Raw genomic sequence first — 21,707 nt, forward strand, 5'->3', positions numbered from 1 at the left:
TTTAAGTTCCTTCAAATCGTAATATTAGACTTTGTAAATGCTTAGACATTTGAAACAAAGTTCATTGTAATTATGTAAAAGTTATCATATAGAAATCTGAAAATCTCTGCTGCAGTAGCCATTTTGATCTCGGGCATGAAAATTCTTGCTGCAGAATAAAAGGCCTTCTTTAGTGCAAGGATTTTCGTATTTGCACAGAGATTTTCATGTGGGGATGATCGTTTTACTGATGTGTAAAAGAATCGACATTGCTTGAAATTCACAAGTAAAATATATTTTACGACTTGTTGGAAAATTTGAAGTTTTGTAAAAATCCTAACATTTGGTTGCTCAGTTCTTTGTTACCTCTACTCTATATCACTAATGAACTTTTTAATAACTGCGTAAAACTATATTTTCCAGATTTCACATCTCTGCAAATGGGAATTTCTTATAGATTTTGCTGAATGTTTCAACTGGAAAAATTCTTACAGGGAAACCCTAGTTATTACTTCAGGCAAAAATTTCAACAAAAAATTTCTTATAGATCAAGTTGCTGAAAATTTTACCAAAAAAATTTCTTATACAAAAGAAAGTACAGCCAACCCTAGTCATTACTTTAGGGTAATAAAACAATGAAAAAATGTCTACAAAAATGTGTGATGATCAATTCTGTACATGTTGGAGTCAGTAGAAACTAGAAAAGGCCAGACTCATAATTCCCCCAAGCGAGACGTCAGATCAAGAAAAATATCCTCTCTGCATGGTATTGTAAGTCCACCATTTGGATGATGAAAGCCATATTCTTCCTCTGCTTGACTCAACAAGTTCTGAAAAGAAGATTTATTTAAGAATGATAAAGGGATCACGAATCGCTTCTTTTCTTGTTCTCCAACATAGACTGCAAAATAACCCTTTGGTACATCTGACATTGTAGAACTTGTGTGCCTGACAGTTAAGGAAGATCTTCGAAGAATTTGTTTAGCTTGGTTAATAAGAGGCATACGGATAGCCATAGATCTGAAGAATGAATATGAAATAATGATCTCTTGAGGACTTGATAATTGAAGAAATCTCAGATAGTTGAGCTTAGTAGTTTTGATGAGTATCAGATGAATTGCAAGTGTATATATAGATGCACTTTGTAAGTGGATTACATTTCGACAAGAACATGAGCGGTGCAAGTACCTTACTTGTGTGGTTAGTAGACAATAAATGCATTGGCATTTAGGCACACATGGTTCTGCCTCCTAACGACAACATAAGAAACAACAGAATAACAACACATTGGCACTTAGGCACACTATGTAGGGCTTCTTATGAGTTGGTCATCAAAGTCTGTTACATATTTCTAACACTGGCAATCAACTTGGCTGTATTTGCAGTTTTGCAATGATAGCTGGATGTTTCTATATCTACTTGGCTATATGAAAGGTTTTACTTTTCTGGCTCTTCTATCACTTTTAACACCATCCTCTCGAACTCTTTAGCATCGAAAAAGCAGGACTGAAAAATGGGAAAAATATAATGAAGAAGCGAGGAATTGAATCTCGAACCTTGTTTCATCAAGAAACGACATTTTCGCTAGGGCTGTAATTCGAGTCGGGCGGCTCGCGAGCTTGCCCGGCTCGAACTCGTTTAAGTGGGCTCGACTCGGCTCGTTTAGTTAAACGAGCCGAGTTCGGACAGAAGTTGCGACTCGTTTAATTACCCGAGCCGGCTCGACTCGACTCGTGAAATTAAACGAGCCGAGTTCGGGTGGAGTTTTTGGCTCGATTAAGTGTATAATTAAACGAGCCGGCTCGCCCGACTCGTTAATACCGGCTCGTTTGAGCCGGTTCGACTCGACTCGTGAAATTAAACGAGTCGAGTTCGGGTAATGGTTTAGGGTTTAGGCTCGAGTCGAGTTCGAATTATGCCCGGCTCGAAACTCGGCTCGCTCGGCTCGAATTACAGCCCTAATTTTCGCCATCACCAAGGATATAATAAAATGCATTTTGCTCTACCAATTCAGCTACTTCCCCAATAATTTTTAATTACTTTTCTGGCACTTCTATCACTTTTAACACCATCATCTCGAACTCTTTAATATCGAACAAGTAGGAATGAAAAATGGGAAAAATTGAACCTCGAACCTTGTTTCATCGAGAAACTACATTTTCACTAAGGATATATAAATGCATTTTGCTCTACCAATTGAGTTATTTCCCCAATAATTTCCTCCTGCCCGAAGAAAGCTGTCAGTTAAAGCTAAAGCTGCAAACAAACAGAACCGAGCCGAGCCGAGCATAATTTTTTTTAAACTAGCCGAGCCGAGCCGTGCCGAGCCGAGTTTGAAAACTGAGCCGAAACAAAATGTTCACGATCGACTCGTTTATAAACGAGCTGCAAAGCCAAGCCGAACACGAGTTTGCTCACGAACAACCGAGCCGAGCCGAACTCGAGCCGAGTTGAGTTGTGCACTAACAGTTCGCATATATTTTTTAATCGACCAGCTTAAGGTATAGTTCGCAAATACTAGTTTCATCTTACAATTATATACCCACACTCACACCCTAGACTTGATTCTTAATCCATTGGTGTATAATTTTATCAATATATTTCACAAGTCAAGTTTTAAGAATAAAATTAATTTTATTTTAAATTATTTAGACATTCATAACTTTAGAAATCGTACATTACTTTTAAATTGTAGATGTCGATTGTCAAAGATATAGTAATTTCTGATATTTCAGTTAAATTGGTTAAAATTAGACTAGACATATAAAATAAAATAAAGAAAGCAAGCCCCTTTAAGTGGTCGAGAAATATAATTATTAAAAACTATTTTATTTTTTTTCTTAAAAATATTATAATGTTATAATTTATTTTAACAACTCATTATTTTAATTTTTTTGAAATTGTAATTTTGGTCGATTTTATCATAGACTCCTCTAATAAAAGTGTGAGATGAAATTTACAGTTAACTTTAATTAGAAATTATTTGTTAAAATAATCAAGCTCCTGTAATATGTATTAAATTAATTATTTTATTTATTATTAAAACATGTATTAAATTTTAATTAAATTAATCATTTTACTTTAAAATAAGTATTAAATTTTAATTAAAAAATTTAAAATCTTTATACAAGTGAATAGTAAATATTTATTATTTGTTATATATAAAAATTTCATACGAGCCAAGTCGAGTTACCGAGTTCGAGCCGACTCCGAGCTGAAGGAGTCGAGTCCGAGCCGAACATACAAATAACTCGGCTCAGCTCATTTAATTAATTTATCAGATTGCAAATTGTTTCTGGAGAGTAATTGTAGCTCTAATTTTCTATAAATCCTTCTATCAAAGATATTATACATCATGGGATTACTTTGCTGAACTTAAAAGTAGAAATTTACCAAAATGCCACTTTGCTGTTTATGTCGGAAAAACTGAAAGGAAGAGATTCATTGTTCCATTATCATATTTAAAACATCGTTCATTCCAAAAGTTGTTAAGGCGGGCTGATGAAGAGTTTGGCTATGATCATCCTATAGGATGTCTTACAATCCCGTGCAACGTGGAAACGTTCATTAGTGTGACTTTCAATTTAGGTTCCTCGAAATAGTGAAACACTTTAAATGCTTAGACTGTTAGACATTTGAAAAATAGTTTATTGTATGTAAAAATTACATAAAAGTTATCACACCATTCACCGAAGAAATCTAGTATTCAACCATTCATAACTCTTCTGCACTAGTCAAATTCATATGACAATATCTGTGGACAAGAATGTTCCACTGATTCATAAGCCGTAGGTATCATACATACTTAAGGCTAATGCAGATTATGTACGTTGCTGCTATGCCATCTTGCCTGCCACATCACTATTCTCTCAACAACGACCTCTAGGACCACATTCTCATAATTGTCTCTTTTATCCTTCTTGTTAGCTTAAGTACTCTGATAGTATATGGACATGGTTGTTTTTCTCTATTCCTAGTTTGTTGCTTGCTATATGTAAAGGAAGCTGTATGGATTCAAAGGCATTATTGAATGATTATCATTTTGACATTTGTGGTTGTTTCTCATTTTCAGATTTGTATATTGCCCTATTAGTCTTTATGGTATCAGAGCCGTTACATATGCTTATTTGGTTTTGTTTTTAAATTCAACTAATCTGTATCATACTCTTTCATCATCTCTCAATCTGTTTTTATTTCAGATCTAAGAAAGCTTGAGTGTCTGTTTACCCAAAATGGCGAATGGCACGAGATTCACTATTGATTTATCCCTCAGATGGTCCTTTGTCTGTAATTATTAAGTTGCCAACAGGGGCCAGTGCAAAGATTACTCATATTGGCAACTTAATATTGAAAAGTGGTCTTGTCTTGAAAAAGGTTCTTTATGTGCCTCAGTTTCAACATAATTTAATGTCTATTCACAGGCTGTCTAAGGACAACTGTGTGGTCCATTTTCACCCAGAAGGATGCTCCATTATTGATGCAGCAACAAAGCGAACACGGGCAAATGGTGCATTTCGAAATGGATTGTATTATCTCAAGGATGAGCTTGTTGTGATCACTGCTAACTCTGTCTCGAAGAAGCCAATATCAGACTATGCATTGTGGCACACACGATTGGGACATGCTTCCATCACCAAATTGAGGTATATACCTTTTCTTAGACACCATCCCTTGCCAGTTGATAAAATATGTGTCACTTGTCTAATGTCTAAGTTTGCTAAACTCTCATTTGACTTGAGTAATTCACATGCTTCTGATAAGTTTCAACTGATACATGTTGACACGTGGGGGCCTTATAGAGTGGCTACAAGAGGAAAATATAAACATTTTCTCACCATAGTTGATGATTACTCTAGAGTTACTTGGGTATATCTCCTACATCAGAAATCAGATTATCTTGCCACCATGAAATCCTTTTGCAACTATGTTGGTGTGCACTTCAAACGGAATGTACAAACCATATGGTTTGATAATGTAGCAAAGTTTGGTAATGTCAACTGTCGACAGTTCTATGCAGACAATGGAATAATACACCAAACCTCATGTGTCAATCAACCATAGCAAAATGCTCGTGTGGAACGACGTCATAGATATGTGCTTGAAGTTGCTGGATGCCTTCGTTTTCAAGCTGGTCTGCCATTGGAACACTGGGGTGAGTGTGTCCTTGCTGCTGTTTATTTGATTAATCGACTTCCAACACCAGTTTTGGAGAATAAAACACCATAAGAGACCTTGTTTGACGAACCACCGGATTATGATCGTGTAAAAGCCTATGGGTGCCTTTTCTTTGCTGCGAACCCATCTCAAAATGGTGATAAATTCGGCCCAAGGGGAGTCCCGTGTGTCTTTGTTGGATACCCGTTTAATCAAAAGGGCTATACTCTGTTGGATTTGACAACCAAGAAGACATTTGTCTCTCATGACGTGATCTTTCATGAGTCGATTTTTCCTCTCAATAGTGCAAGTTCAGATTCTTATATACAACCTACGCCTGTGAAGATGCCTCAGCCTAGTGCCTACTGCCATGATGATATAGTGTTTGAGGATGTGCAGCCAACTGATGAGACAAAAAACAATGATTCATACACATCACCACCCGAATAGGAGATCCTCTCGAGTCTTTCATAAGCCTGCTTGGTTGGGAGATTATGTGAACAGTGTGCACACAACTGCAAATGCTGTAAGCGTTGTTGACATGGTGATAAATGATCATTTCCAGTGTTTCTCAGCAAACTTGACAATTAACAATGATCCTACCAGTTTTAAACAAGCTGTGCAAAGCGAGAATTGGAGAGAACCATGAATAGTGAGTTAACAGCCTTGGAAGAGAACAACACTTGGAAAATTACTAAACTTCCCCCAGGCAGGAAAGCCATTGGATGCAAGTGGCTCTTCAAAACTAAGTACAATCCTGATGGAACGATTGAAAGATACAAATCAAGGCTCGTGGTTCTGGGATGCAAACTGATTTGTGGCATTGATTATGCAGAAACATTCGCACACCAGTGGCGAAATTAATAACAGTTCGTGCTCTCTTAGCTATGGCTGCAATACAAGGCTGGGCAACAGTGCAAATGGACGTGTCTAACGCATTCCTGAACGGAGATCTTAATGAAATTTTCTATATGAAATTTCCCTAAGGGTACAGTGGCATGGGATCGCGAATTATTGCTGAGTCTGTCCATGCTGCAAATTGGTCAACTGGCGAATAGGTGTGTCAACTGGCGAATGGGTGAGTGAGACAAGTGGCACGCCACTCACAAATCCTCATCCTTATCAAAGACTCGTTGGAAAACTTATATACTTGACAGTGACACGTCCAGATATTGTGTTTGCTGTGCACATCTTGAGCCAACCATCTTCAGGCAACAATGAAATTACTTCGATATTTGGGAGACAATCCGTCTCAAGGTGTTCTCTTATCATCTGCATCTCGCCCCTCAATACAAGCATACTCAGACAGTGATTGGGCGGATTGTCCGGTAACTCGTCGATCAACATCTGGTTTTTGTTTGCTTTTGGATGACTCAGGGCAATCCCGCCTTTGGGGAATCCCTCCTTTGAAGTGAAAGATGCAAAAGATCATCAGAAAGGATACAACCCCTTTCTCTTTATAATATTCCAGCCTTGGCAAACAAAGAAACAACAAGTTGTAGCTCGTTCGGTATCACTCCATGGCACTTACAGCATGTGAAAAAACGTGGTTATCTACTCTCCTGAAAGACATGGGCCTCTTCTCCTTACCACCTGCAGTTCTGCATTGTGATAACATGGCAGCACTCACTATTACAGCCAACCCAGTGATGCATGCTAGAAACAAACACATTGAAGTGGATTGTCACTTCATACGCGACAAAGTAAAGGCTGGCGATATTAAAACTTCTCATGTGCCTTCTGGGTCTCAACATGCAGACATACTAACAAAGCCACTCTCAGTGACCTCTACCCCTGCGTCTCCAGCTTAGCCTGAAGGGGAGTAATGGAGATTATGTACGTTGCTGCTGTGCCACCTTGCATGCCACATCACTATTCTCTCAAAAACCACCTCTAGGACCACATTCTCGTAATTGTCTCTTTTATCCTTCTTGTTAGCTTAAGTACTCTGATAGTATAAGGACATGGTTGTCTTTCTCTATTCCTAATTTGTTGGTTGCTATATGTAAAGGAAGATGTATGGATTAAAGGCATTATTGAATGATCATAATTTTGACGTTAAGGCATGTATTAAAAAATGAAGCCCAAACATAAAAATTAAGGCATGAATAAAAAGATGATGCCAGATATTAAATTTGCTATCTGATCCTCAATTATCTGACACAATCTAATTAAAATGAAATTAAATTGAAAGGTTGGAGATTATTTTGGTAATTTCCGTAAAAAAATTTAAGTTATTTAAAAATCCTATCATTGACTTCTATACGGATAAAACGATGAATGTTAAAGTACAAAATTGGATATAACATTAATTTAAAAATACAGTAAATGTCTTCCAGTAAAGAAATGTCTGCAAATTGGACTTTCTTATAGATCAAGTTGCTGAAAATTTAAACAAAAAACTTTATTACTTTAAGGCAAAAAAGCAAAGAAAAAATGTCTACAAAAATGTACGATGATCAATTCTGTACATGTTGCAGTCAGTAAAAAGGCTGAAGCATCAATCCTGCCTCATAATCCCCCTAAACGAGAAGTGAGATCAAGGAATATATCCTCTCTGCATGGTATTGTAAGTCCACCATTTGGATGATGAAAACCATATTCTTCATCTGCTTGACTCAACAAGTTCTGAAAAGAAGATTTATTTAAGAATGATAATGGGATCACGAATCACTTCTTTTCTTGTTCTCCAACATAGACTTCACAATAACCTTTTGGTACATCTGACCCTTTAGAACCTGTGTGCCTGGCACTGAAGGAAGATCGTCGAATAATTTGTTTAGCTTGATTAATAAGAGGCATACGAATAGCCATGGCTGTCAAGAATGAATGAAAATAGGCTTTGTAAATGCTTAGACATTTGAAACAAAGTTCATTGTAATTATGTAAAAGTTATCATATAGAAATCGGAAAATCTCTGCTGCACTAGCCTTTTTGATCTTGGGCATGAAAATTCTTACTGCAGAATAAAAGGCCTTCTTTAGTGCAAGGATTTTCGTATTTGCAGATATATTTTCATTTGGGGATGATCGTTTTACTGATGTGTAAAAGAATCGACATTGCTCGAAATTCGCAAGTAAAAGATATTTTACGACTTGTTGGAAAATTTGAAGTTTTGTCAAACTCCTAACATTTGGTTGCTCAGTTCTTTGTTACCTCTATTCTTTATCACTAATGAACTTTTAACAACTGTGTAAAACTATATTTTCCGGATTTCACATCTCTGCAAATGGGACTTTCTTATAGATTTTGCTGAATGTTTCAACTGGAAAAATTCTTACAGAGAAACCCTAGTTATTACTTTAGGGCAAAAAATTTCAACAAAAAATTTTTTATATAAAAGAAAGTACAGCCAACCCTAGTCATTACTTTAGGGCAATAAAACAATGAAAAATTGTCTACAAAAATGTGTGATGATCAATTCTGTACATGTTGGAGTCAGTAGAAACTAGAAAAGGCCTGACTCATAATCCCCCTAAACGAGAAGTGAGATCAAGAAAAATATCCTCTCTGCATGGTATTGTAAGTCCATCATTTGGATGATGAAAGCCATATTCTTCCTCTGCTTGACTCAACAAGTTCTGAAAAGAAGATTTATTTAAGAATGATAATGGGATCACGAATCGCTTCTTTTCTTGTTCTCCAACATAGACTGCAAAATAACCCTTTGGCACATCTGACATTGTAGAACTTGTGTGACTGGCAGTTAAGGACGATCTTCGAAGAATTTGTTTAGCTTGGTTAATAAGAGGCATACGGATAGCCATAGATCTGAAGAATGAATATGAAATAATGATCTCTTGAGGACTTGATGATTGAAGAAATCTCAGATAGTTGAGCTTAGTAGTTTTGATGAGTATCAGATGAATTGCAAGTGTATATATAGTTTTGATAATGAACATGAGTGGTGCAAGTACCTTACTTGTGGGGTTAGTGATGAACAATAGTACATGAAGCACATGGCTCTGTTTTACAACTCAACATTAAAGCGATTACGTAGGGATTTATAGCCATTAGTCTGATTCAGTGGTTGATTAGCTGGCTTATTAGGACTGTTGAAGAACATGTTTCAGACATTTAAGATATGAATATATCCAACAGATGTAGTTGGCGTAGACAGCTATTTATGTAATTACTGGGGCAATATGCATCCAACTGCTAATGTGGAGAGGGTATTGAAACAGTCAATTTAAGAAGATACATTGGCATTTTGTTACACATGGTTCTGCCTCCTAACAACAACACAATAAATTATGTAGGGTTTTTGTTTCTATTTCATTTTGCAACAGTGACAAGTCTTGACAATCTTGTTTCTCTTACCTTATGGTACTGCTAAACGCTGATTGAAAAAATCGTCAGTGTGACTTGCAGTTTAAGTTCTTTCAATCGTGAAAATAGACTTTGTAAATGCTTAGACATTTGAAACAAAGTTCATTGTAATTATGTAAAAGTTATCATATAGAAATCTGAAAATCTCTGCTGCAGTAGCCATTTTGATCTTGGGCATGAAAATTCTTACTGCAGAATAAAAGGCCTTCTTCAGTGCAAGGATTTTCGTATTTGCAGAGAGATTTTCATGCGGGGATGATCGTTTTACTGATGTGTAAAAGAATCGACATTGCTTGAATTTCGCAAGTAAAAGATATTTTACGACTTGTTGGAAAATTTGATGTTTTGTCAAAATCCTAACATTTGGTTGCTCAGTTCTTTGTTACCTCTATATATCACTAATGAACTTTTAACAACTGCGTAAAACTATATTTTCCAGATTTCACATCTCTGCAAATGGGACTTTCTTATAGATTTTGCTGAATGTTTCAACTGGAAAAATTCTTACAGAGAAACCCTAGTTATTACTTCAGGGCAAAAAATTTCAACAAAAAATTTCTTATATAAAAGAAAGTACAGCCAACCCTAGTCATTACTTTAGGGCAATAAAGCAATGAAAAAATGTCTACAAAAATGTGTGATGATCAATTCTGTACATGTTGGAGTCAGTAGAAACTAGAAAAGGCCTGACTCAGAATCCCCCTAGGCGAGAAGTGAGATCAAGAAAAATATCCTCTCTGCATGGTATTGTAAGTCCGCCATTTGGATGATGAAATCCGTATTCTTCTTCTGCTTGACTCAACAAGTTCTGAAAAGAAGATTTATTTAAGAATGATAAGGGGATCACAAATCGCTTCCTTTCTTGTTCTCCAACATAGACTGCAAAATAACCCTTTGGTACATCTGACATTGTAGAACTTGTGTACCTGGCAGTGAAGGAAGACCGTCGAAGAATTTGTTTAGCTTGGTTAATAAGAGGCATACGGATAGCCATAGATCTGAAGAATGAATATGAAATAATGATCTCTTGAGGACTTGATAATTGAAGAAATCTCAGATAGTTGAGCTTAGTAGTTTTGATGAGTATCAGATGAATTGCAAGTGTATATATAGATGCACTTTGTAAGTTGATTAAATTTCGACAAGAACATGAGTGGTGCAAGTACCTTACTTGTGGGGTTAGTGATAAACAATAGTACATGGCACACATGACTCTGTTTTGCAACTCAACCTTAAGGAGATTACGTAGGGATTTATAGCCATTAGTCTTATTCTGTGGTTCATTAGATGGCTTATTAGGACTGTTCAAGAAAATGTTTCAGACATTTAAGATATGAATATATCTGACAGATGTAGTTGGCGTAGACTACATGTAATAACTGTGGCAATAGGCATCCAACTGCTAATGTGGAGAGGGTATTGAAACAGTCAATTTAAGAAGATACATTGGCATTTTGTTACACATGGTTCTGCCTCCTAACAACAACATAAGAAATTATGTAGGGCTTTTGTTACAAGTCTTCTTGTTTCTCTTACTGCTAAACTCTGATTGAAAAAGAAGATCGGCTACTTGAAGCTGTATGCAGAACTTATTGCATAGATGGTTTTACTTGTCACTGGCTTACCTAACTAGATAAACTGGCTGCCACTAGGAAACAACTTAAGGTTATTCCCAAACTGATCAAGGCTTAGTGCACAACTTTGGTCAAAATTTTCGAGGGTCATGTGACTCAGACTCCCGTACTGAGCATTTAGTTCTGTATTCAAATCTGAGGAATCCAACCATTGGATTCGATAAGAATTACCAAATAAGATTCAACCATTGAATTTTAAAAATGTCCCAATACAGATATATTTGGTTGCTTTGTCGTTTTTAACCTGTGGCAATGATAAAACTTATTAACTGCATCAACATTTAAATTCAAGGTTTAACATATCTGAAAAAGTTTGTTGTTTAAGAATGCAAACAGTGACAAGATATAATGTCATGAAACTGCAGAATATTTCATTGAAATATTTCTTACAGAAATGAAAGTACAGTCAACCCTAACTACAAGGGGAAAAATAGTATAAGAAAAAATGTGCGACCATCGCTTCTGTACTAATTGTAGTTAGCATTAAATTTTGGAGCGTCAATCCTAATTCATAATGTCCATAAGCGCGAAGTGAGGTCCAAGAACATATCTTCACTGCAAGGTATTGTAAGTCCACCTGTAGGATGATTATAGCCGTATTCTTCCTCAGCTTGACTTAACAAGTCTTGAAAAAATGATTTGCTTAAGAATGAAACTGGAATCATGAACCTCTTCTTCTCTTTTATTCCCACATATACTGCAATGTGACCCTTTGGTACATCTAAGACATCTCTAGGTGCATTCTTGGCAGAATAGGATGATCTTCGAAGTATTTGTTTAGCATGATTGATAAGAGGCATACGGATGGCCATGGACCTGGAGGATGGCACTTAAGACTTGAGGATTGAAGAAACCGCAGACAGTAGAGCTTGATATTTGCGGATACTTTTAAATGAACTGCAACTCTGCGATTGAATATATAGATGCACTTTGTCAGTTAAGTTTTTTGAACAAAAGTAGAAGTGGTTAGAGTGTCTTTTTCAAGGGCCCAGTGGTAAGCAATACCATATGGAATGTACAACATCAAGAAGATAATATTAAGAACTGGGCAACTGTGAGCTGACAGGACCGGATCCCTGCATGACTCAATGTCATGATTCATGAAGTTTTCAATTTGAGAAGAAACAAAGGCATCTTTCTGCACTTGGTTCTGTCTCCTATCAACTGCAGAAGAAGTCTTGTAGGGCTTGTTATACCAATCTTTAGATGTGGACATGGCAGAATCTTTGCGAAGCAAAAATAACTAATTTAAGCACTGCTACAGTTCTTTGAATGATCATCAAAAAAATTGGCTATTTGAAGTACAATGGAATAAGTTAAACGCCAGTTATGTATACTATGCATTTTAAAGGAAACTGTTAAAGCACATGGTATTGGAATCTAGCATAGCTGCATAGGCTGTTTGTTTTTGCGCCTGCCAACACACTGCAATTTGAATTTTTCATAGGTGACGAATACATGGTTGGTTGGTTTATAACGATAAAAGTTGTAATCTAGTGACAATACAGTTTAATTCTTGATCTAAACTATATATCTCTACAAACTATGCAAAATTCACGCTGTACCTAACAGAGAAACCTAGGTTTTAAATTCTAAATAGTTCAGAATTCCTTTCACAGTATCAAGCACTGAAACTTCAACTTTGGCATTTTAAACAACTATGTATATAACTGATTAACAGTTTCTTTTTACGGTGATTATCAAGATGTTTTTATAAATTCTGTTTTGTAAATTAACGATGTGGATAACATAGATATATAGGTCACTTTCTGGAATTAGTTTTAGGTACTCTTGTACTTTCTTCCCAAGACAAGACATTTGTTTTTTCTTACATTTTCCTTGGATCCATCATTCTTTTTTGTAAATACTCATTTGCATTCCTTCAGATTAATTGTCTAGACTTGATGGCCACTCAACTGTATATATTTGCACACACAAGCAGATACACCTCCAATAACTCATTTACTCAGTCTAAGTTGATCCCTACATCATATTGAAGAGTAGTTATCGGAAAGTACGTGCCTAGCTTCCGTTTATTTACATACCTAAGTAAGATACATATATCATGGCAATCCGCCTTCCAGGGTTTAAAAGTAGAGATGTACCAAAAGGCCACTTTGCTGTTTACGTGGGAGAAAATGAAAGGAAGAAATTTATAGTCCCATTATCATATCTGAGGCATCATGCGTTCCAGAAATTGTTAGGGCGAGCGGAAGAAGAGTTTGGCTATGATCATCCAATGGGGTGCCTTACAATTCCTTGCAATGAGGAGACTTTCATCAATGTGACCTGCAGTTTGAGATCCCACAAATCACGAGGCTATAGATTATAGTGTAAATCCTTAGATTCAGCCTTTAAAAATCAATTTTGTTAAACGTTTAAAGTTACTGTAAAATTGGTAAATAAATCAGATCTTTATTCATGTTATATAACTGCTAAATCAGCTGTTTAGTCACTACGTTACTATATATGCAACTCTTAATGAACAAGAATCTGTCTAAGCAGAATGAGCGGCCAGTAAGTCATCTTTCAGTGCATTTGTTAAGAACGAAAATGATTGAGCCAAGTTCATATTTTAAAATTCGCTAACACTTCCAAGTACATCCATTTAACGCTCTGTCAAGCTTTCATCAAAGCACATACATATGTGTTTGTGATTTAATCTGAGAGTGTGATGATCATGAAGTATCTATTGCTTTTCCTTAAGATATCGATTTCAAAATTCAAAAAGGCACAATATTATTACAACAAATGAGGCATTTGTTATAAATAACAATATTATAAACTTCTTAACACCATGCAATTTTCTTTACCATCATGTTAATGATCAATATAAGAGTAACTTGATTTTTTTAAACTTCTTTTTGGCTTTCAAGAAAATGCAGTGTGCTTTAAGTATGAAAAAGGTAATTTTTGAACTCTTTCTTTACTCTTATGGAGCATAAACAGGTGATTACCTGTAATCCAAGCAAGATAATGGGGTACAAACTACGGAAGGTACATCGAGTTCTAGTAAATAATTTGGAGAAATCTTAAGAACATGACGTCCAAGCGTGATAATGGGGTATAAACTAGGGTATCTACCGGCTAGAAAAGCTTCCTTCTTTCCTTATTATTCAGTAAATTGATTCCTAAAAATATCAATTTATTCAGATGGGTTTTCTAACAAGATGAACTTGCTGCATTATACACATTTCTTTCTATGGGTTGCAGATTGCAAGGTTAGGCTAATGAAATTTCTATGGTTTATGATTTCAGATTCTCTTGGAAGCTTGTCAGATTTTCAATTTTGTGCAAGAGAGGAGCATAAGATAATTAACAGAATGGAGTTTTAAGTATGATAAATCAGGAACAAACTAATCAATTTATTGATTTTTTTTAGGAAATATCAGGAAGCTGATGCTGATATACAATGTAAGACAGCTACCGGCTAGAAAAGCTTGAATATTAATACAATTAATAATCAAGTGGAGTTTTAAGATTCAGTCTATAAGTAGGTCCAGTGATGATTCGAGGACTGTTATATCTGCAGGGGAATCAAAACAAGATGGTAAATCCTATGTTACTGGCATTATAAATATACATTACAATTTATTAATACGTCTTTATGTTCGTTATGAATGTTAATAATACCTATGAGTGGCGGGATTCTATAACAGCATAAAGTTGACAGTAAAAGGAAATATCATAATTAACTTTTGCTGTCGTTTTTCTAATAATTTATGTTCCTGTATAACCTCCATAAACAACAAAAATGGCCGTTTAGTAACCGGGAGATCCTAGGTTCTGTTAGTTGCCTTAAGTTAAGAAACTGTCCCCCGAATATGCATTTCCTTTGGATTCACCGTGCTGTTTTTTAACTTCACCTGTAATATTTTTCCAGACAAAACTATTTATACAGAAAGGCAATCCTCGTCACGACTCATCTCATCTCGTACTCATTCAATTTATTATTTATCAGATTGCAAATATCTGTGAACAAGATTGTTCCACTAATTCATCAGCAGTAGGTATCATACATACTTAAGGCATGTATTGAAAAATGAAGCCCAATCATAAAAATTTAGGTATGAATGAAAAGATGATGCCAGACATGAAATTCTATCTGATCCTCAATTATCTGACACAATCTAATTAAAATGAAATTAAATTGAAAGGTTGGAGATCATTTTGGTAATTTCCGCAAAAAAATTTAACTTCTTTAAAAATCCTACCATTGACTTCCATACGGAGAAAACTATGAATGCTAAAGTACCAAATTGGATATAACATTTATTTAAAAATACAGTAAATGTCTTCCAGTAAAGAAATGTCTGCAAATTGGACTTTCTTATAGATCAAGTTGCTGAAAATTTCAACAAAAAACTTTCTTAAAGAAAATGTCTACAAAAATGTGTGATGATCAATTCTGTACATGTTGCAGTCAGTAAAAAGGCTGAAGCATCAATCCTGCCTCATAATCCCCCTAAACGAGAAGTGAGATCAAGGAATATATCCTCTCTGCATGGTATTGTAAGTCCACCATTTGGATGATGAAAACCATATTCTTCCTCGGCTTGACTTAACAAGTTCTGAAAAGAAGAAATGTTTAAGAATGATAATGGAATCACAAATCGCTTTTTTTCTTGTTCTCCAACATAGACTGCACAATAACCTTTTGGCACATCTGACCCTTTAGAATCTGTGTGCCTGGCACTGAAGGAAGATCGTCGAAGAATTTGTTTAGCTTGATTAATAAGAGGCATACGAATAGCCATGGCTGTCAAGAATGAATGAAAAATAATAATTTCTTGATGACTTGATAATTGAAGAACCTTAGATAGTTGAGCTTAATTGTTTTGATGAGTATCTGAAGAATTGCAAGTGTATATATAGATGCAGTTTGTAAGTGGAATATATCTCGACAAGAACATGAGTGGTGCAGGTACCTTACGTGGGGTTAGTGATAAACAATAGTTCATGGACTGCACATGGCTCTGTTTTGCAACTCAGCATCAAGAAGATAACATGGGGATTTATAGCCATTAGTCTGAAATGAAAAAACAGTTGTAAATAAAAATACTACTCAGTTGGATCTCTATATTCAAAATCAGTATCTTAATTCTGTGGTTGATTAGCTGCTTATTAAGACTGTTCAGGAACATGTTTCAGACATATAAGATATGAAAATATACGATGTAGACATCTATTTATGTAATTATTGTGGCAATATATATTGAACTGCTAATGTGGAGAATGAAACCGTCAACTTAGGAAGATACATTGGAATTTTGTTACACATGGTTCTGCCTCCTAAAAACAACATAAGAAATTATGTAGGGCTTCTGATGAGTTGGTCATCAAAGTCGGTTACATAATTCTAACAACTGGTAATCAACTTGGTTATATTCGCGTTGATAGCTGAATATTTTTAGTTCATTTTGCAACAGTGGCAAGTCTTGACACAGCAATTCTTGTTTCTCTTATCTTATGGTACTGCTAAAGTACTCTCTTTGCTGAAAAAGAAGATCATCTACTTGTTGCTGTAGGCAAAACTTATTAACTCACAAAGTTAGAGTGTCTGCAACACTGAAAATTCTTGTGCGGTAAGTGTGACTTATTGTGGAAAAATTCGTCAGTGTGACTTGCAGTTTAAGTTCCTTCAAATCGTAATATTAGACTTTGTAAATGCTTAGACATTTGAAACAAAGTTCATTGTAATTATGTAAAAGTTATCATATAGAAATCTGAAAATCTCTGCTGCAGTAGCCATTTTGATCTCGGGAATGAAAATTCTTGCTGCAGAATAAAAGGCCTTCTTTAGTGCAAGGATTTTCGTATTTGCACAGAGATTTTCATGTGGGGATGATCGTTTTACTGATGTGTAAAAGAATCGACATTGCTTGAAATTCACAAGTAAAATATATTTTACGACTTGTTGGAAAATTTGAAGTTTTGTAAAAATCCTAACATTTGGTTGCTCAGTTCTTTGTTACCTCTACTCTATATCACTAATGAACTTTTTAATAACTGCGTAAAACTATATTTTCCAGATTTCACATCTCTGCAAATGGGAATTTCTTATAGATTTTGCTGAATGTTTCAACTGGAAAAATTCTTACAGGGAAACCCTAGTTATTACTTCAGGCAAAAATTTCAACAAAAAATTTCTTATAGATCAAGTTGCTGAAAATTTTACCAAAAAAATTTCTTATACAAAAGAAAGTACAGCCAACCCTAGTCATTACTTTAGGGTAATAAAACAATGAAAAAATGTCTACAAAAATGTGTGATGATCAATTCTGTACATGTTGGAGTCAGTAGAAACTAGAAAAGGCCAGACTCATAATTCCCCCAAGCGAGACGTCAGATCAAGAAAAATATCCTCTCTGCATGGTATTGTAAGTCCACCATTTGGATGATGAAAGCCATATTCTTCCTCTGCTTGACTCAACAAGTTCTGAAAAGAAGATTTATTTAAGAATGATAAAGGGATCACGAATCGCTTCTTTTCTTGTTCTCCAACATAGACTGCAAAATAACCCTTTGGTACATCTGACATTGTAGAACTTGTGTGCCTGGCAGTTAAGGAAGATCTTCGAAGAATTTGTTTAGCTTGGTTAATAAGAGGCATACGGATAGCCATAGATCTGAAGAATGAATATGAAATAATGATCTCTTGAGGACTTGATAATTGAAGAAATCTCAGATAGTTGAGCTTAGTAGTTTTGATGAGTATCAGATGAATTGCAAGTGTATATATAGATGCACTTTGTAAGTGGATTACATTTCGACAAGAACATGAGCGGTGCAAGTACCTTACTTGTGTGGTTAGTAGACAATAAATGCATTGGCATTTAGGCACACATGGTTCTGCCTCCTAACGACAACATAAGAAACAACAGAATAACAACACATTGGCACTTAGGCACACTATGTAGGGCTTCTTATGAGTTGGTCATCAAAGTCTGTTACATATTTCTAACACTGGCAATCAACTTGGCTGTATTTGCAGTTTTGCAATGATAGCTGGATGTTTCTATATCTACTTGGCTATATGAAAGGTTTTACTTTTCTGGCTCTTCTATCACTTTTAACACCATCCTCTCGAACTCTTTAGCATCGAAAAAGCAGGACTGAAAAATGGGAAAAATATAATGAAGAAGCGAGGAATTGAATCTCGAACCTTGTTTCATCAAGAAACGACATTTTCGCTAGGGCTGTAATTCGAGTCGGGCGGCTCGCGAGCTTGCCCGGCTCGAACTCGTTTAAGTGGGCTCGACTCGGCTCGTTTAGTTAAACGAGCCGAGTTCGGACAGAAGTTGCGACTCGTTTAATTACCCGAGCCGGCTCGACTCGACTCGTGAAATTAAACGAGCCGAGTTCGGGTGGAGTTTTTGGCTCGATTAAGTGTATAATTAAACGAGCCGGCTCGCCCGACTCGTTAATACCGGCTCGTTTAGCTAAACGAGCCGGCTCGACTCGACTCGTGAAATTAAACGAGTCGAGTTCGGGTAATGGTTTAGGGTTTAGGCTCGAGTCGAGTTCGAATTATGCCCGGCTCGAAACTCGGCTCGCTCGGCTCGAATTACAGCCCTAATTTTCGCCATCACCAAGGATATAATAAAATGCATTTTGCTCTACCAATTCAGCTACTTCCCCAATAATTTTTAATTACTTTTCTGGCACTTCTATCACTTTTAACACCATCATCTCGAACTCTTTAATATCGAACAAGTAGGAATGAAAAATGGGAAAAATTGAACCTCGAACCTTGTTTCATCGAGAAACTACATTTTCACTAAGGATATATAAATGCATTTTGCTCTACCAATTGAGTTATTTCCCCAATAATTTCCTCCTGCCCGAAGAAAGCTGTCAGTTAAAGCTAAAGCTGCAAACAAACAGAACCGAGCCGAGCCGAGCATAATTTTTTTTTAAACTAGCCGAGCCGAGCCGCGCCGAGTTTGAAAACTGAGCCGAAACAAAATGTTCACGATCGACTCGTTTATAAACGAGCTGAGCAAAGCCAAGCCGAACACGAGTTTGCTCACGAACAACCGAGCCGAGCCGAACTCGAGCCGAGTTGAGTTGTGCACTAACAGTTCGCATATATTTTTTAATCGACCAGCTTAAGGTATAGTTCGCAAATACTAGTTTCATCTTACAATTATATACCCACACTCACACCCTAGACTTGATTCTTAATCCATTGGTGTATAATTTTATCAATATATTTCACAAGTCAAGTTTTAAGAATAAAATTAATTTTATTTTAAATTATTTAGACATTCATAACTTTAGAAATCGTACATTACTTTTAAATTGTAGATGTCGATTGTCAAAGATATAGTAATTTCTGATATTTCAGTTAAATTGGTTAAAATTAGACTAAACATATAAAATAAAATAAAGAAAGCAAGCCCCTTTAAGTGGTCGAGAAATATAATTATTAAAAACTATTTTATTTTTTTTCTTAAAAATATTATAATGTTATAATTTATTTTAACAACTCATTATTTTAATTTTTTTGAAATTGTAATTTTGGTCGATTTTATCATAGACTCCTCTAATAAAAGTGTGAGATGAAATTTACAGTTAACTTTAATTAGAAATTATTTGTTAAAATAATCAAGCTCCTGTAATATGTATTAAATTAATTATTTTATTTATTATTAAAACATGTATTAAATTTTAATTAAATTAATCATTTTACTTTAAAATAAGTATTAAATTTTAATTAAAAAATTTAAAATCTTTATACAAGTGAATAGTAAATATTTATTATTTGTTATATATAAAAATTTCATACGAGCCAAGTCGAGTTACCGAGTTCGAGCCGACTCCGAGCTGAACGAGCCGAGTCCGAGCCGAACATACAAATAACTCGGCTCAGCTCATTTAATTAATTTATCAGATTGCAAATTGTTTCTGGAGAGTAATTGTAGCTCTAATTTTCTATAAATCCTTCTATCAAAGATAGTATACATCATGGGATTACTTTGCTGAACTTAAAAGTAGAAATTTACCAAAATGCCACTTTGCTGTTTATGTCGGAAAAACTGAAAGGAAGAGATTCATTGTTCCATTATCATATTTAAAACATCGTTCATTCCAAAAGTTGTTAAGGCGGGCTGATGAAGAGTTTGGCTATGATCATCCTATAGGATGTCTTACAATCCCGTGCAACGTGGAAACGTTCATTAGTGTGACTTTCAATTTAGGTTCCTCGAAATAGTGAAACACTTTAAATGCTTAGACTGTTAGACATTTGAAAAATAGTTTATTGTATGTAAAAATTACATAAAAGTTATCACACCATTCACCGAAGAAATCTAGTATTCAACCATTCATAACTCTTCTGCACTAGTCAAATTCATATGACAATATCTGTGGACAAGAATGTTCCACTGATTCATAAGCCGTAGGTATCATACATACTTAAGGCTAATGCAGATTATGTACGTTGCTGCTATGCCATCTTGCCTGCCACATCACTATTCTCTCAACAACGACCTCTAGGACCACATTCTCATAATTGTCTCTTTTATCCTTCTTGTTAGCTTAAGTACTCTGATAGTATATGGACATGGTTGTTTTTCTCTATTCCTAGTTTGTTGCTTGCTATATGTAAAGGAAGCTGTATGGATTCAAAGGTATTATTGAATGATTATCATTTTGACATTTGTGGTTGTTTCTCATTTTCAGATTTGTATATTGCCCTATTAGTCTTTATGGTATCAGAGCCGTTACATATGCTTATTTGGTTTTGTTTTTAAATTCAACTAATCTGTATCATACTCTTTCATCATCTCTCAATCTGTTTTTATTTCAGATCTAAGAAAGCTTGAGTGTCTGTTTACCCAAAATGGCGAATGGCACGAGATTCACTATTGATTTATCCCTTAGATGGTCCTTTGTCTGTAATTATTAAGTTGCCAACAGGGGCCAGTGCAAAGATTACTCATATTGGCAACTTAATATTGAAAAGTGGTCTTGTCTTGAAAAAGGTTCTTTATGTGCCTCAGTTTCAACATAATTTAATGTCTATTCACAGGCTGTCTAAGGACAACTGTGTGGTCCATTTTCACCCAGAAGGATGCTCCATTATTGATGCAGCAACAAAGCGAACACGGGCAAATGGTGCATTTCGAAATGGATTGTATTATCTCAAGGATGAGCTTGTTGTGATCACTGCTAACTCTGTCTCGAAGAAGCCAATATCAGACTATGCATTGTGGCACACACGATTGGGACATGCTTCCATCACCAAATTGAGGTATATACCTTTTCTTAGACACCATCCCTTGCCAGTTGATAAAATATGTGTCACTTGTCTAATGTCTAAGTTTGCTAAACTCTCATTTGACTTGAGTAATTCACATGCTTCTGATAAGTTTCAACTGATACATGTTGACACGTGGGGGCCTTATAGAGTGGCTACAAGAGGAAAATATAAACATTTTCTCACCATAGTTGATGATTACTCTAGAGTTACTTGGGTATATCTCCTACATCAGAAATCAGATTATCTTGCCACCATGAAATCCTTTTGCAACTATGTTGGTGTGCACTTCAAACGGAATGTACAAACCATATGGTTTGATAATGTAGCAAAGTTTGGTAATGTCA

General features: G+C 35.5%; 5 protein-coding genes across 5 annotated transcripts; all 5 read right to left on the reverse strand.

Annotated features, from left to right (window-relative positions):
- Window positions 1-412: 412 nt before the first annotated feature.
- Window positions 413-1,202, reverse strand: LOC141684593 (auxin-induced protein 6B-like). The gene has a single exon (XM_074489644.1). The coding sequence runs from the start codon at window positions 993-995 to the stop codon at window positions 693-695; it is 303 nt and encodes a 100-aa protein (XP_074345745.1). The 5' UTR covers window positions 996-1,202; the 3' UTR covers window positions 413-692.
- Window positions 1,203-8,355: 7,153 nt separating this feature from the next.
- On the reverse strand, window positions 8,356-9,074 carry LOC141684767 (auxin-induced protein 6B-like). Its single transcript, XM_074489885.1, has one exon. The coding sequence runs from the start codon at window positions 9,033-9,035 to the stop codon at window positions 8,598-8,600; it is 438 nt and encodes a 145-aa protein (XP_074345986.1). The 5' UTR covers window positions 9,036-9,074; the 3' UTR covers window positions 8,356-8,597.
- Window positions 9,075-9,510: 436 nt separating this feature from the next.
- On the reverse strand, window positions 9,511-10,641 carry LOC141682907 (auxin-induced protein 6B-like). The gene has a single exon (XM_074487592.1). It carries the CDS (start codon window positions 10,454-10,456, stop codon window positions 10,154-10,156), a length of 303 nt encoding a protein of 100 aa, XP_074343693.1. The 5' UTR covers window positions 10,457-10,641; the 3' UTR covers window positions 9,511-10,153.
- A 4,909-nt stretch (window positions 10,642-15,550) lies between these two features.
- Window positions 15,551-15,853, reverse strand: LOC141683620 (auxin-induced protein 6B-like). The gene has a single exon (XM_074488353.1). The coding sequence runs from the start codon at window positions 15,851-15,853 to the stop codon at window positions 15,551-15,553; it is 303 nt and encodes a 100-aa protein (XP_074344454.1).
- Window positions 15,854-17,138: 1,285 nt separating this feature from the next.
- LOC141682797 (auxin-induced protein 6B-like) lies at window positions 17,139-17,895 on the reverse strand. Its single transcript, XM_074487492.1, has one exon. The coding sequence runs from the start codon at window positions 17,719-17,721 to the stop codon at window positions 17,419-17,421; it is 303 nt and encodes a 100-aa protein (XP_074343593.1). The 5' UTR covers window positions 17,722-17,895; the 3' UTR covers window positions 17,139-17,418.
- Window positions 17,896-21,707: the final 3,812 nt, after the last annotated feature.

This window comes from Apium graveolens, chromosome 9 (assembly GCF_009905375.1).
Source record: "Apium graveolens cultivar Ventura chromosome 9, ASM990537v1, whole genome shotgun sequence".
In the NCBI taxonomy this organism is placed as follows: Eukaryota; Viridiplantae; Streptophyta; class Magnoliopsida; order Apiales; family Apiaceae; genus Apium; species Apium graveolens.

Bases quoted from the DNA above. Each gene is read 5' to 3' on its own strand.
- LOC141682907 (XM_074487592.1), bottom strand. From the start codon at position 10,456: ATGGCTATCCGTATGCCTCTTATTAACCAAGCTAAACAAATTCTTCGA.
- LOC141682797 (XM_074487492.1), bottom strand. From the start codon at position 17,721: ATGGCTATCCGTATGCCTCTTATTAACCAAGCTAAACAAATTCTTCGA.
- LOC141684593 (XM_074489644.1), bottom strand. From the start codon at position 995: ATGGCTATCCGTATGCCTCTTATTAACCAAGCTAAACAAATTCTTCGA.
- LOC141684767 (XM_074489885.1), bottom strand. From the start codon at position 9,035: ATGTTCATTATCAAAACTATATATACACTTGCAATTCATCTGATACTC.
- LOC141683620 (XM_074488353.1), bottom strand. From the start codon at position 15,853: ATGGCTATTCGTATGCCTCTTATTAATCAAGCTAAACAAATTCTTCGA.